This window comes from Suricata suricatta, chromosome 13 (assembly GCF_006229205.1).
Source record: "Suricata suricatta isolate VVHF042 chromosome 13, meerkat_22Aug2017_6uvM2_HiC, whole genome shotgun sequence".
Taxonomy (NCBI): Eukaryota; Metazoa; Chordata; class Mammalia; order Carnivora; family Herpestidae; genus Suricata; species Suricata suricatta.
In genome coordinates this window covers 70,569,282-70,586,174 of record NC_043712.1, presented here as the reverse complement: position 1 = coordinate 70,586,174, position 16,893 = coordinate 70,569,282, and the positions used below count along the sequence as shown (strand labels likewise).

General features: G+C 44.4%; 1 protein-coding gene across 7 annotated transcripts in view; it reads left to right on the top strand.

The window, feature by feature from the left end:
- TLE4 (TLE family member 4, transcriptional corepressor) overlaps nucleotides 1-2,633 on the top strand; it is a 136,906-nt gene extending 134,273 nt beyond the window's left edge. For all 7 annotated transcript variants that reach the window (XM_029919724.1, XM_029919721.1, XM_029919720.1 and 4 more), the window contains one exon: nucleotides 955-2,633. In XM_029919724.1, coding sequence (XP_029775584.1) covers nucleotides 955-1,062 — 108 coding nt within the window. In that variant the 3' untranslated portion in view covers nucleotides 1,063-2,633. The remainder of the gene's footprint in view (nucleotides 1-954) is intronic.
- Nucleotides 2,634-16,893: the final 14,260 nt, after the last annotated feature.

Sequence of the window (16,893 nt, the reverse complement as noted above, 5' to 3'; positions counted from 1 at the left end):
TTCAAAATTCTGGTTAAAAGTCCCGTGAGGTTTAGGGGCGCCTGGCTGGCTCAGTCGGTTAAATGTCTGACTTGATTTCAGCTCAGGTCATGATCTCACAGTCTGTGAGATTGGCCCCCCCCCCCCCCCCACCGTCGGGCTCCACACTGACAGCTTGGAGCCTGCTTGGGATTCTCTCTCTCCACCCCTTCTCTCTCTGCCCCTCTCTTCCTCCCTTGCATGCCCCCTCTCTCTAAATAAATAAACTTTAAAAATATACAATCTTGGGGGGGTTTGTTTGTTTGTTGAGCACAGTTCCGTTAAAACTTGACATTGAAGCCCTTGAAGGTAGTGTGGTTGAACACGGCATTCAGAGCGCTTAAGTATGGCCATTTCTAACTGGTGAGCTCCTCCCCACTTGGAGGTTTGTGTTCTTTTTTTACACAGGAGAAAACTAGACTTTCTGTTAGAAATATTTTTACATTCTGGATTTCAAAAGATGTAGTGTCTTTGATGCCCTTTTCCACTTGACCTCTGAGGCCACCCTCTGAGGTGACAGGCAGGTAAGATGTCTTTACCGGTTTGTCAGGGAAGGAGGCCCAGACAGGTCGAGTGACTTGTCCAGTGTTCCACAGCTCGACCTGAGCCCAAGCCACCTGAGGTTGGGGCCTTTTCCGCTCTGTACTGTATGGAGAACAGGATCGGGACCTGGGTGTTGCTTCTTCAGCCCAGCTGCTCGTACCCCGGCCGGCCCACTGCCTTGCGTCCCCAGGGCTGGAGCCTGTGACTCGCGCGGTGTGGCGTCCCAAGAAGCGCCCCTGGCCCGCCATTTAAGGAGGTGCCAGGCCTGTCTTCCCTGCCTTGGCGCTCCCGTCGGGATCCTGGGACGTGTGAGGCTCTTCGCTGCGTGTTTTCTAGTCCTGCCTCATGGGTGTGTCCTTCAGTGCCTAACCTCTGTGTTTGTTTCCTTCCCAGTCCAAAGAATCCTCATCGGTGCTTAGCTGTGACATCTCTGTGGATGACAAATACATTGTCACTGGCTCTGGGGACAAGAAGGCCACGGTTTATGAAGTTATTTATTAAGGACAAATCTTCATGTGAACTGGACCCCTCTCCCTGTAGCACTTTGTTCTGTCCTCCTCCTCCCCGCACCTGACGCCAAGGACTCCACACGCTCGCCGTAGCCGTGGGGTTTCACCTGTCCTCACCCCCACCTCCTCCTTGCTGTGGAATTGTGAATACTCATTAAGAACCTGTGATACCAAATCTTCAGCTCTCGACTCGGAAGAACATGGAGTAACCATACTTAACCGTGACGGAATCTTGAATTATGTATTATATCTGTAATATATTTATTTTGTTTAAAGAAGGCTTTCTAACTTTGACTGAATAAAGCTGTCTGCTCCTGCATTGATAATGAAGATGCATTGTATTTGATACCCCTTCCCCCCTTTTTTTGGCAAAGGAGGGGAAAGGAAGGTTTAAAATAACTGATTAAAAACGTCACTAAATGTAGAGTAAGGACTGTATAGAGATGTGAAATGTATAATTACATATGGAAGCAATATGTTGCTGTGTTGTTAGGATTTTGTTTTTGTTTTCTACTTAGTTTAAATGTTCGGAAATTTAAACAATTAGAACACGACAGGCCACGTCGCGTTCATTTGAGTCTATTTGGACAACTTTAACCAATATATCTATAGCTTTAGATTCTATTTGATAAAAGTAATTGGACTTTTTCCTTTTTCCTTTTCGACTTGTTGACAAGTGTCTTTGTAATAAGTTTTTAATTCCTTTTTTTATTGTATTATAGACAGATGAACAAATTAAATCTGGCCTAAAGAGCGACCTTAACCCCTTCCGGATATTTTTGCCACGTTTCTTTGCAAAGGGAGCGGTATACCTTTGGGCAGTTTTGTCATCAGCGAGAAATTGTGGGCTAATTTTTGGCATGTTCTTTGGGAACCGCACAGACTCACGGGAGGACTCCTCCTGCTGTGCAAGGCGAGTCTTTTACGAAACAAGGACAGCAGAGGAGATTTGCAAGGACCCCCTCCGGAAACTAGAAAGAATGGACTCTCACCTGGGAGGAGGACTTGCTCTCTTTTCCTCCCGTTCTTTCCCTGTCTTGGTTGGATGTCCCCGAAATGGACGCAGGCTGTGCCACTGTGCCAGAAACATTGTGTTCTCTTTTCTGTTGTTGTTGTTGCTGTTCAACTATGACATGTGACTCCTTTTTTTTTTATTATTATTATTTTTTGTTTGAATGCTTTAAAAATCTTTTAAGTCTGTGGATCTGCTGATGTACAGTGCCTTCGCTGCTATGGATCAAAATCAAGAGAACTGTGTAGATAAACTTTATTGTACAAGTAGAAAAATTACTTAATTTCATACTAGAAATGGATGGATGCTGCAAGTTGAAATGGACTGTCCATTGACGTTCCTAATGTGGTAGCAGAAAAAAAATGGTGTCCCAAGTGCTTAGTGTTTGATGTCATTAACAGTTTCGTAAAACTCTACAGTGTAGAAAGATTTTGATACTAAACTGTGCATTGTACATAGTTCTGATGCATCGTATTGACCACCAGTACTTCTATAACGGTAGATTGTTTGTGCATTCAGACTTTTAAGCATTAAACATAAAATAACTTCTAGTACGCCTATTTCTATTCTTTATTCTGCTGGCTTTGGTTTATTTTTTTGTCTGTGGCTTTGCCACTCCTGTGAGCTAAAAATTACTAGTGTTAGTCAAGGGACACAGGCGTCACGTGGCCCTTATCGTTACTGCCATTTTAGTTTTGTGTTAATTTTCACTTGCCAAGAACTAGAAGGGAGAGTGGATGGACATTCTCCAGGACGTGTTGCTACCAAACATGTATCAAGTTGCCTCCTTGGTTTATACAAATACAGTCTCTAGACACATTGTCAATGTTACTCAGATGCTTTTGAGCCGCACTGTTCCATATGGTTCCACTAGCCATTTGTGGCTCACTTTAACGCTATTAAAATTAATTTTTTAAAGAAAAGTCAGTTTATTAGCCACACTAACTGCATTTCAAGTATCCAGTAACTGCATGTGGCTAACCGCAACCATATTGGACTACTCAAATTGATAGAACATTTCCATCATCACAGAAAGTTCCGTGGGACCAGCACTGTTTTAGAATTAGACCCCACATGCCATTTCTAGCCATTAGGGCCTTGGGAACCATTTCCACACTGGAGTCCTTGAAAGCACAAGGCCCTTCGGGCTGCTGCTGGTGGGGCATGTGAAGACTGGTTAGAAGGAGGTGCTTAGAGAATTCTAAATTCTGGCATTTTAAGGATCCACTGGGGAGAAAGGCTGGGGTTAGGGAACCCCCACTGTGGTCTGGGGTGTACTCTGTGATCTGTGAGAGATTCGGACAAAGTAGAGAGATTTGGAGTTAAAAAAAAATCTCATTAGTACAAGGAATGTGACACTCAGTTACCATGGCTGCACCTCTAGACGGAGAAAGAACCTGCCTCAATGGGGTGGAGCTCCCCTTTGGTGTCTGGGGGTCAAGTCTCTGATGCCCTTCAGTTCTCTTTAGGGAGATCCACAATATTGGCTGTTCTACTGGGTTAAGAGTTGAGATGAATGCGTATATATAGACCTAGCATTTTAAGATTAATGAACGTCAGTTTCCTCTCTTTGCCCAGGCTTTACCAGGTTAGTCTTTTATGCCTTGGATAGAACTCTCAGGCCTGGACTGATCTACACAAAAATCTTGAAGTTGTAATTATAACTTGGTTTACCATAGTTTTCGCCTCGACTATGGTCTGGGAGAGCCTGGAGAGCTCCTGAATAGGAATGTCCCTGAACCAGAGAAAACGTGGTTCCGGTGCAAGAACAGTGGTGTGGGACTGGAAGGCCGACTTACCTAGAAATGCCGAGAAACGGAAACTCAGATTGAAGAAGCCATCAAGACTTTCTCCTAAGACTGGCAGATAAAGCGCACATTGACAAACTACAAGATCTTCCAAATTTTTACAGATAAACACCTCGCTCTTGGGCCACTACTTAGCTAGGTGGTTTGTGTCGAACAAGCTGCTAAAGGCCCCGCCTTGTCCTGGAGAGTGTGTGCCGACCCTAACTGCAGCCCTGTAAGCCATGGGAGCACTAGAAACTAGGCTTTAAACCGTCTCACATAGCCACAGAATCCTGGGACGTCACAGCCAGGAGCAGGGGAAATCGACGCCCCACAATCAGACCATCAGTATCGCCTCCCTTACCAGCTGGCCCCTCTGCCTCCTCAATCTGGATGGTCTTTCACTGGGGCTGTATAACCAGGACACAAAATACCTAACTTAGAGAGCATTTGTCTTTTGGTACTTTCAGCAGCTGTAAGGAAATGTGTGGGATTCCTTACCCAGCATTATGTAAGAAATTACAAAGTTAGAAAGGCGTTGGCGCCAAAACAAATAAAATGCCTTGATACTTTTGGAGGCTCTTTTCTGTAGCCGTCAGCTCCTGGGCAAGCTGTAGAGGGGCGTCCCACTGCGAGCTCTGGGGCGTCGGCAGGACCAGCAACAGCTCACAACCATCCCTGTCCTTCTGAACTAATGCTACTTACTTGCCTCTCGGTTCCAAATTTGATTCAGGACTGACAGTGGAAATGGCTCGGTTTTGGTAACCTGAGCACATCAGAAAACCTTCATGTATCACATTTTAACAATGATGCTATCCTAATGGTAGGAGCTAACTCCATAAGCTGCTATCAACACCTTAGTTTACTTTTGTTTGGGTTTTTGGCAGCAAGTGACACAATCTTTTAGGTCCCCCCATAGGAATTAGTAGAGGAATTAGTCTCTGGTTCACCTCTCCCCGGGGAAGGAGATTTTGCTCTGGATCTTACATGTTCGGCCTGCAGGGAAGAATTCCTAGAGCTGCCTTTAGTCCAGAGGAAAACCAAGAGTACAAGCGTTTTGACAAAAATTGTCCCTTTTGATCTCACAACAGCGTAGACAGGCTGGGTGCCAGAGTACTGAATTTACCCCAAAGTGCACAGAGAATCAGAAGAAAACAATTTGTCCAAATCTCCAATCTCCCAGAAGAGCGGGCGAGCCGACCTCAACCCCAAGGCTCCAGATGTAGGGTTCGAAGTCTGTGCCATCTGCCCAGCGTGGCAGATTTTGGGGTCTTACACCCACCTTGCTGCTCTCTGCCCCTCAACTTCCGCAAGGTTAGCTGCCATGGGATTTAGGCATCGAAGAACCTCTTGAAAAGGTAATCACAGGGGCGCCTGGGTGCCTCAGTCAGGTAAGCGGTTAAGCATGTGAATTTGGCTCAGGTCATTATCTCGAAGTTTGGTAGTTCATGTCCCCGTCTGGCTCTGTGCTGACAGCTGACAGCTAGAACCTGGAGCCTGCTTCAGATACTGTCTCCCTCTCTCTCTGCCCCTCCCTCCTTATGCTCTTTCTTTCTCCCCCTCCCTCCCTCTTTCTCTCTAAAATAAACATTAAGAAAAAAATCACAAACTGTCTTTGGAGTCCCTAGAATGTGTATGCCTACTGTGGAGAGGGATGCCTACATGACAAAAGCCCACTGGTGGCCAAGTAGACTTTCCCAAGGGCAACTCTCATGACCTTGGTGAGCCTGGGCGTCACCTTTAAGGTGACATGGCTTGATAAGAACATTCATAACCAACAAGCTTTATGTTACCTTGGAAAAAGACATAAACACATCTTAAATGTCATGCTTTAGTTGACTTGAGCTGGCAACACTAACACACACACCAGAAGGTACTGTTTGAATTTTGAGAATTTAGGCAATGAATTTTTGGACTCTGTTGAGGTGGAGTTCAAACTAATGCCCAATGGTTTTTAGTAGCATTTTCCCACAGACCTAGGTAGACCTTACTGGCTATTTCCCAACCTACTAGATATCCACAGCTGCTCCTGAAGAAACTACCAGAGGTAGTGCGCTGGCTCTCCTTGTGTCATGTGGCCGAAAGTATGAGTTGAGTTTGAGATTTTGTTTTCCCAGGAGGCTGAAAAGTAGCAAGAGAATGAGTCTCAGTGGGGTCTTACTCAAAGAGAAGGCTGCTGGCCGTGTTGTGAGGGCTCCAGCACAGAGAACAGGCTGAGCGTGTGCCCCTTCTCACAACCCCAACAGCACAGGGACAGGAAGAGACACCAGCAGGAACCATTATCAGGGATGCAGTGAGACTCCTGGACCATGGGTCCAACAAAGGAGTTTTCCTTAGGACAACTTCCTGTGATTGGAAGAACTGCATCCGGATGCCTCTTTGCCTCAGGAGTTTAGCTTAAACAATACTATTCACTTCAATGTCTATCAAGTCAAGTTTTAGCGTCACCGTCTAATGCAGAGAAGCCTGGTGCCACTGAGAAGGAAGCCCCGTCCTCTGGAGCCTGTGGGTCTTTCTCGGGTGACCGAAAACGAGCCGGTCTGTGGAGTAATTGAAGAAATCCTCTGTTAAACTTTGCTCCAAAATCTCCTTCAGATATTAATAGCCCCTTGTGTTTTCCCTACACGTAGACAATCGCTGTTAACGTCATGTGATTTCAGGCTTTACCGGCTGAGTCAGGAAATTCAGAGTTGCCACCCTGAGGACCAGGCAACGCCACGGCGCACAACAACTGTAGGCCTCAACGTCTCAATGGAGCACGAACAGCCTCCTGGGCCTGAATCAGTTGTGAGGGTTACTCTGAGGACCAAGGTCCTGGCTCACTTGTTCCTGAGCTCGAGTCTTCAAAAAACAAAGCATAAAGTGCCCCTCACGCAACTTTAGTGGTGACCCAGGCTGACTGAAAGTGAAAGATTTGGTGACAGTCCCTCTGGGGCCGCCAGACTTGCTTGCCCACTGAGAGGCTTGGCTGAGGTGGTTGGTCTGGGCCCGGGTGGCTCTGCAGACAAACCCCTGTGTGGGCAGCTTTGGGCCGAAGTGCCAAACACTTGAGCTCCCCTCCTCCAGACTTTGGGCAGATGGCATCTCCGCCTCACAGCGTGTTGTGTTGGCTTCAATATGTGCTTTTCACGCTGAAGATTTGTTTTCATCGGAGTTACGGAGAACAGGGTTATCATGGAGTCCCTCGCACACCGATTGCTCTTAGCTTTGTGAGACTCGTGTGAGCTCGTCACTTCACCCCGGAGCTACAGGGCCCAATTAGATAAGGCAAATCGGCGTTGAGCTTATCTTACCCCTCTTCCTGCTTATATGGAGATACGATTGACATATAACATCGTGCCCGTTGAAGATCCACAACTTGATGATTTGATACCTGCCTATCGGGGGATGATTACCACAATTAGGTTCCTTAATACATCACTTCACGTAATTACCGTGTGTGTGTGTGTGTGTGTGTGTGTGTGTGTGTGTGTGTGTGTGTTGAAAACATTTAAGCTTTACCCTCATACAAATTTTCAAGTATATAACACTGTTGTTATGTATAATCACCATGCTGAATATTAGATCCTCAGAACTTCTTGCCCTTAGTTGTTTGTACGCTTTGACCAGGATCTCCCCTTTGCCCGCAACACCCGCCCTCAGACCCTGGGCACCACTATTCTACACTGTTTCTGTGAGTTGGGCTTTTTGGAAATTCCACATAAATACAAGTGAGATCATTCAGCATTTGTCTTTCTCCATCTGACTGGCTTCACTTAGAATAATGCCCTTGAGGCCCATCCATGTTGTTGCAAATGGCAGAATTTCCTTCTTGGAAAGGCGGAATAAGACTCCATTGTGTATATAAACGACATCTTTTATCCATTCATGTGTGGATGGACAGACACTTGGGTTGTTTCTATTTCTTGGGTGTTATAAAGAATGCTGCAATGAAAATGGGGTTGCAGATGTCTCTTCAAGATAGTGATTCATCTTGGGGCGCCTGGGTGGCTCAGTTAAGCATCTGACTAGGCTCAGGTCGCGGTCTCATGGTTCCTTAGTTCGAGCCCCGCATCAGGCTCTGTGCTGACAGCTCAGAGCCTGGAGCCTGCTTCGGATTCTGTGTCTCCCTCTCCCTCTCCCTCTCTCTCTCTCTCTCTCTCTCTCTCTCTCTCTCTCTCTGCCCCTCTCCTTCTCATACTCTGTGTCTCAAAAGTAAATATTTTTATTTTTTATTTTTTTTAAAGTAAATATTTTTTAAAAATTAATGAAAGAAAAGGTAGTGATTCATCTCCTTTGGACACACACCCAGAAGTAGGATTGCTGAGTCCTATGGTAGTGTATTTCCCTCACAGGTGCGGCTGGCTGTACGTGCAGCCCGGATACAGGGCCCTTTCAGAGTCAGCTCAGTTGGGTGGGCTTCTCTCCGAGGGTTCCTACCTACAGCCAAGCTGCTGGAGCTGGTTCACCGGCGGCTTCCAGGTCCACAGTCGGCCCGCGGTGTCTGTGCCTATCACGAAATGCACAGGTGGGTGTAATTTCCCCCAGGGTCCCTTGGCATATGGGGCTGGGACAGAGCCAAAGTCTAACAGGGCTGTCGCTGCTGCTGATTCTACCACCGGGACCCCCATGGGTCAGTCAGTCCCCTGGGGGCGAGCCTGCCTTCTAAAGACGGCTCTCTCCCGGCTTGGCCAGCTCCGGGGTTTCCCAGGCTCCTCCCTGGACCCCAAAGACCCCACAAAGGCACTTCTGTCCCGGGATTGCTGTTGAGTGTGGGACACAAGCGAGGGCCTTACCTTGCCTCCTCGCTGACCTCACTCTCCCAAGGTCTAACTTTTCAAAGATTTTAACATTTCCCCACTTTTTTTTTTGGGCTGTGAATGATTTAATTGCATCATGATTTACCTGGCATATTTTGAAAATGAAAAAGTCCGTGCTGTTTAATTTTCCAAATAACTGAAGTTTACTCAAGAACCAAAACTTAGAAGAAAATGTCCAAAAGTATTGAACTTCTTTTTTGCCTTTAATTCCCTTCAAAAGATGCTATAAATTTTATTTTTTTTATGTTTATTTATTGAGAGAGAGAGAGAGAGAGAGAGAGAGAATGAGCAGGGGAGGGGCAGAGCGAGAGGGAGACAGAATCCAAAGAAGGCTCCAGGCTCTGAGCTGTCAGCACAGAGCCCAACTCAGGCCTTGAACTCATGACCTGTGAGATCATGACCTGAGCCAAATTCGGATGCTTACCCAACTTAGCCACCCAGGTGTCCCTCTTTTAGTTTTGAAAAGCACTTTGTGGTATGCGCAACAGTCTTGTTTGAAAGATGGGCCACTGGGGACGATTTTCTTTGATTACTAGTGTGTGTTTTGATTCATGAGCTCACAAAGGCCCAACCGTGGAAGTTAAAGCAGAATCGTTTACAGTCGTGTTAAAAATTGTACTGAGATAACAGGAGTCCTGCTCACAGGACAGACTGAGCTGTGGGGCAAAGGACACAGGTTGCCTGAAATCCTAGGGGCCGTGATTCTTGTTTCCAAAAGGTATTTTGATCTATTGCTTTAGTTTGAGGACGGTTTGATTACGTACTCCGAGTACTTCGTATCACACTCCTGTGGTAAAAAGGGCACTTCTCTGGCCAAGAAAGGGATTCTTGGGGAATTTGGAGAGATGATTGCGTCGAGTTTTACTTAAGATTTCATCACAGAACTTGGACCAGTTAGGTTACTTTCTGAATTGCTTTCCTGTGGAAGAACAAGAGTTGCCAGAAAGCCAGTGGAGGAATGCACAGCTCTTTGGACCAGGGTGTAATTGGTTCCCTAGAGGGGAAATGGGGCAGCTCTGAATGTTTTAAGTATTTTCAGGATCATCCTTTAGGGATGTTGCAAAACTATAATCCTGTTCATCTGTGGTCTCTGAAAAATCTTCCCTGAAACCTCCAGCAGTCCAGGGAGGTATTGCTGTGTCCGGAATTGAACACAGATGCCTGGCTCGCTTCTCTATTTGTAGATAATGTGCTGTATCCAGTGCCAGAGATTGGCACAAGAGGCAGCAGTAAATGTTAGTTCTCCCTGTGCCTCACCCGACTTCCCTTGTGCTGGGATGAGACAGCATTTTTTCTTAAAAATTTTTTCTAATGTTTATTTTTGCATGACAGAGAGACAGAGCATGAGCAAGGGAAGGGCAGAGGGAGAAGGAGACACAGAAGCCGAAGCAGGCTCCAGGTTTCTGAGCTGTCAGCACAAAGCCCGACGTGGGGCTTGAACTCACAACCGTGAGATCATGACCTGAGCCGAAGTCAGCTGCTTAACCGACTGAGCCACCCAGGCGCCCCAAGACAGGATTTTCAGTGGGTATTTGCTCTCAGGACTTTTGATTAATTTGTATGTATAGAAGTGGCCATGTAAAAATGTGGCAATAATCAAGCAGTTTAGTAACTGTGTTGAAAAAAATACATATTTGTACAACTTTTTAGTAAAAGGCGAAAGATTTATGCGAGCTGAAGAGAAACCAGAGTATATGTACAACTTTTTATAACGCAGATGGAGGGAAGTTTAAAAAAAAAAAAGAACTTGGTTTGGGGCATCTGGGTGGTTCAGTCAGCTGAGCGTCCAACTTCCGCTCAGGTCATGATCTCCCAGTCCATGGGTTTGAGCCCTGCATCGGATTCTGTGCTGGCAGCTCCGAGCCTGGAGCCTGTTTCAGATTCTGTGTCTCCCTCTCTCTCTCTCCCCCTCCCCCACTGTCTCAAAAATAAATAAACAACAAATTTTTTTTTTACTTTAAAACAAAGTAAGTCATTATGTGACTACCACATAGTTGGGTGGATAGGATGCCAGGGGCATTCAGAACACTCTAGGATCACATGGAAGGGAACATAGCCCAGACTTGTAGGGTTAGGGTAGGATTCTGGAAGTTAGGATCAGCTTAGGCTTCCAGAAGAAGTGACATATATGCCTAAACCTGAAGAATATGTAGGGATTGATCAGATAGGGAATTTATATATATGGGTGACCACTCAATGTAGAAGAAACTAGTGGAAATCCCCAGAGTTGATATCAGGAGACTTTCAAGAACTTAGAAGTCCTTTGGCATGGCTGCTGGTTGGAATGCAGTGGGCTAGGCTTAAAATCCAAGGGCAGTTAGGCCATGAAAACCCTTGTGAGCCATGTAAGCATTTAGAACTTTGCACTAAAGTCAATGAGGATCTATGACATGTAGAGAATAGACCAGAAAGATGGTGGACTGTAGTCAAAGGCTCCTTTGGAAGGAAGTGGAGCAATTCAAGTAAGAGACAATGGTGACCTGAACAGAGAGAGTGACAATGGAGACATGAGTGGGCTCTAGAGACATTGAAGATGTCATTGATAGAGCTGACCCGGACTGGGTGACTTCATTAATGCTGAATGAAGGTTTTTATATTTGTTTTTCTGTTCTATTGGACAAGCAACAGAAAGTACCTTTGACCAACTTAAGCAAAAATGGGATTTCTTGCAAGCCTATCAATATAGGTCACAAAATCAAAAAGCAGGCTAACCAAGCTGTCTGGGGTCCAAGAAACAGAGAGCTTTGACTCTTCAGAGTCTTCAAAGCCCAAGGAGCCATTTTTGGTTTTGGAGCACTGCCATAAAATGAGTTGGTTTTAATAATCTCTGACTTATCAAGTATATTTACTCAGAATTCAAAGGCTCATATGGCCAACAGACACATGAAAAGATGCTCAACATTGCTTATCATCAGGGAAATAAAAATCAAACCACACTGAGATACCACCTCACACCGGAGTGGCTAAAATTAACAGCTCAGGAAACAACAGATGTTGACAAGGATGTGGAGAAAGGGGAACCCTCTTGGACTGTTGATAGAAACGCAAACTGGTGCAGCTGCTCTGGAAAACAGTGTGGAAGTTCCTCAAAAACTTACAAATAGAACTACCCTATTGTCCGACAACAGCACTACTAGGAATTTATCCAAAGGATACGGGAGTGCTGATTCATAGGGACACATGTATCCAATGTTCATAGCGGCACTTTCAACAATAGCCAACTTATGGAAAGAGCCTAAATGTCCATCAACTAATGAATGGATAAAGAAGATGTGGCACACACACACACACACACACACACACACACACACACACACACAATGGAATACTACTTGGCAATGAGAAGGAATGAAATCTTGCCATTTGCAACAACATGGATGGAACTGAAGAGTATTATGCTAAGTTAAATAAGGCAGTCAGAGAAAGACAGATATCTCATGTTTTTACTCATATGTGGAATTTGAGAAACTTAACAGAAGACCATGTGGGAAGGGATAGGGGAAAAAAGAGCTACAAATGGAGAGGGAGGGAGGCAAGCCATAAGAGACTCTTCAATACAGAGAACAAACAGGGTTGGTGGGGGAGGGCGGGGGACAAAGGAAAACAGGGGATGGGCATTGAGGAGGGCATTTGTTCGGATGAGCACTGGGTGTTTTATATAAGTGATGAGTCATGGGACTCTACCCCCAAAACCAAGAGCACACTGTTAGCCAACTTGACAATAAATTATATTAAAAAAAAAAAAGAATTCAAGTCTCAGGAAAGAATATCTCAGTGGGCCAGCCTAGACTCCATCTCCAAATCCCAAGCAGCCAGGGTTGGTATGCTCTTTTACCAGTGACCTGGAAGGAGGAGGAGGGCCAACCTGAGCAGTGGCCCCACCGATACGGAGAGCGGTAGGGAGAAGAGTCAAACTTTAGGCCTAGGTCCTCAACCTGGGCAACTGGGTAGATGAGAGCATCGTCCCCTGAGACAGGAAGAGGGGCAGTTTGAAGCGAGGAGCGGGGGAGGGGGGTGGCATTTTGTATTGAATACACACATGAAGAAGTCTTGCAGGAAAGTGAAAATACATGCCTGGAACCAAGAGAGCAATATCTAGGCTGAGGAGTTGGTCCTCAGTTCTCATATGGTCGTAGAATCCATGGGGAAGGAGGAGAGGGTGTAAGGAGAGTGTGTAGTGTGAGGGGGAAGACAGGCTTGGACAGAGTCCTTGGGGTTACCACGGGTGGAACTAAGAGGAAATAGAGGTAGAATAAATTTGACCCAGGCTGGTGTTGCCAGCCTTGGAGATGGTGGCCAATCGTCCCCACCTTCTGGTATTCACACCCGTGTGTGGTCTCCCTCCCCCATGGTCCTGGGATTGATGTGTGTCACCAACAGAATGTGCAGACATGACGGCCTTTTAGGTTATAAGACACAATGGCTTTTGTTTTGCTGGCTTCCTCAGGGATCGCCCCCTCTGCCCACTGCCATGCTGTGAGCACCCTGTGGAGAGGCCCATGCAATGAACCATTCAGGCCTTGGGTCAACTGCCATGTAAGGGAGCTCGGAGGCCCATGCTCGGGCCCTGGGTAAGCCCAGGCACCTACAGCCCCAACTCACACACTACTGGTGGGTTCCTGACAGATCCCACAGCAAAATCACCTGGCGGAGCTGCTCCCAGATTTATGACCACAGAAAGGGCGAGACAATAACTTTTTGCTGTTTTAAACCACGGAGTTTTGAGGAAATCTGTCATACGGCCAGAGATATTAAGCACAAAGCTCTCTGTAACCTGGGTTCTTAAAAATGTTTTAATTCCAGCATAGTTAACATACAGTTATGTTAGTTTCAGGTGTGCTCGTCAAGGTCCGTGTACTTCTTTTTCAGTTTATTTACTTATTTTGAGAGTGAGTTTGAGTGGGGGAGGGGCAGAGAGAGAGGGAGAAAGAATCCCAAGCAGGCTCCATGCTCTCAGCACAGAGCCCCACACAGGCCTGAATCCACAAACCGTGAGATCATGACCTGAGCTAAAACCAAGAGTCAGACACTTAATCGACGGAGCCACCTGCGTGCCCCAAGGTAAGTGTACTCTTACTCCCCTTCTCTTAATTCACTCAGTCCCCCTCCCCCACTTCTGGCAACCATCTGTTCTCCAGAGTTAAGAGTCTGTTCGGGATTTATCTCCTTTTTCTCTTTTGTTCATTTGTTTTGTTTCTTAAAGTCTATATATGAGTGAAATCATAAGGTATTTGTCTTTCTCTGACTCACTTATTTCACTCAGCATTATGTTCTCCAGTTCCATCCACGTTGCAGCAAATGGCAAGACTTTGTTATTTTTTGTGGCTGAATAATATTCTATTGTATATATTATATCACATCTTTATCCACTTATCTATTGATGGACACTTGAGTTGCTTCCATAATTTGGCTATTGTAAATAATGCTGCAATAAATACGGGCTTATATCCTTTTGAATTAGCATTTCTGTATTCCTTGGGTAAATACCCAGTAGTGGAATTATTGGATCATAGGATAGCAATATTTTTAATATTTTTGAGGAGCCTCCATATGGTTTTCTAAAGTGGTTGCATCAGTTTACATTCCCACCAACAATGTATGAAGGTTCCTTTTTCTCCACATCCTTACCAATACTTCTTGTTTCTTGTGTTTTTATTTTAGCCATTCTGACAGGTATGAGATGGGGAACTTGGATCTTGTCAATGTTTTCCCTCTGGAATTAATTCAACCCTATAATTCGGTTTTCTTTGCATACCATTTTATTTCTAATCTCCCTGCAAATTGTTAATTAAGCCAATAATGACTTTCAGGGTCATTGTTCATTTTTAGCCATATTTATTCATTTTTTTCTCTGAAACGTTATGGTCCTATAACTGTACTCGGAATTTTTATTGGTTAAATAGATTTTTTTTAGCATCGAAGGACTAAGCTATACAAAAAAAGATTTTGTTTACAATGCAGAAAGAGGGCCAAAGAAATTGCCCTGCTAGGAAGGAGGAAGAACAATTGTCAAGAAGGAAAGATGTAAAGATTGGATAGAACCCGCTAACAGTATGAAGGCATTTCCTTTATGCAAAAATGGTCAACTCTTAAAGGGCAACTGCATTATTTTTTCCCTGGGAGGGTGGAAGTGAAAAGAAATCTGTACAGTTTGAGTGGTTAATGAAAACTTGAAGGTTCTGATTATATTCTGACCATATTCATATAATTTAAAGATAGTCAGGGACACCTGGATGGCTCAGTCAGTTAAGCCTCCACCTCTTGATCTCACTTCAGGTCTTGATCTCAGGGTTGTGAGTTTGAGCCTCACATTGGGCTCCATGCTAGGTATGAAGCCTACTTTAAAAAAAAAATTAAAGGGACCCCTGGGTGGCTCAGTCAGTTAAGCATCCCACTTTGGCTCTGGTCCTGATCTCATGGTTCGTGGATTCGAGTCCCATGTCAGGCTCTGTGCTGACAGCTAGCTCAGAGCCTGGAGCCTGTCTTCGGATTCTGTGTCTCTCCCTCTAGGCCTCCCCTGCTCATGCTGTCTCTCTCTCTCTCAAAAATAAATAAAACATTTAAAAATAAATAAATTAATTAATATATTTAAAAATTGGTGGGTATCATTGCTTTGGAGAAGCCCCTGAAAGAGGCTGTTTCTCAAAAAAGGAATGGGTATTGTAGGTCTTTATTTAACCTTCAACTTGCCCTTAATGGAGAAAAACACAGGCATCGAGGCAAATAACAAAATAGCAGGACATGCTTGTGACATATATGGCAAAGTTTTAATTTTTCAGTATAAATGGTTTTTACAAATCAGAGTGTACTAATAGAAAATTGCGCAGATGATGCAAATGAACGTTCAGCAAAGATGAGAAATAAATAGCTATTATTAGAACTTATAACTGAACAAATAAAAATTAAACAAAGATGTCATTTTTCACCTTTTAATCTGGCAAAGCTTTTTTTTTTTTAATCTAATGGTAGAAACATGTAGGTAACAGATATCCTCATACAATACAGAGGGGAGTTGGGGTGCCTGGGTAGCTCAGTCAGTTAAGCATCCGGCTTCGGCTCAGGTCATGATCTCACAGTGTGTGGTTTTGAGCCCCGCATCGGGGTCTGTGCTGACAGCTCAGAGCCTGGAGCCTGCTTCAGATTCTGTACCTCCCTCTCTCTGACCCTCCCGTGCTCGAGCTGTCTCTCAAAAATAAATAAAAAACATAAAAAAAGATACAGAGGGGGGTTGAAATTAATGAGCCTTTTCCAAAAGACTTTTTGGAAATATGCTTTAATAATCTTGATAGTGTATATATATATGTATATATATACACATTATATATATACAATATTATATATATATAAACTTTGACTCAAAAATATAATTTCTCTGATTTTACTTTACATAAATATCTAAGGGTATAATCAAAAACATTTTAAAAAAGGATTTTAGTTACAATTATTTTTGAAATCCGGTTACAAAGTGACAGAAATCCAACCTAAAAAGACCTAAGCAGAAACAGAGAGCTTATTGACTAAGGGAATCCAAAAGTTTGAAGAACTGAGTTGCAGAAGGCACAACCACAATGGCAACAAGCAGAACCAGGGTTGGAATGTGGACGGGTCTTTCCTATCGGTCTTCTTTGCTGTTCTCAGAGTGTTCTCTTATGTTTCGGACAGACCAGATTTTTCTTGTGGTGGGAAACACCTCCATTGGTCCAACAGACATTCTCAACAAAGAGGCTGATTAATCTCAAATTCTCTGAAATCATTTCTGATTTCAACTCTGGAAGATTTAGGAGGCCTGTTGGACATACAAGGACAAGGAAGTCTGAGAAAGATTAACTTACCCAACGTTGTGTAACGAGTAAATAGCCAAGTCGGTTCTCACACTCTGACTGCTGTGTCCTGGCAATGTCTATCACCTCATCTTTCTCCGAAATTTACCCTAGAGATATTTTAAGAATACCGCATGTTTTTCACTTACTCTGCATTTCATATACCATTCCTTTTGTATTTTTTAAAGCTTGAGTTTATCTAGGTTGATCTTTCCCAAAAATGAAATGTATACCATATTTTTGCCTAGTTATAAATGCTTCAAAGAAGTTGGTAACAAAATCTTTCTCAAGGAACATCAATCCCTTACGTAATGTTGTTCTTAGGGAACCGGCTCTTTGTAGGGAGAGGGAAATGCTCTTTTCTAACACACTGGTCTCTGGCCATCCATTTCTTTGACAGTCATG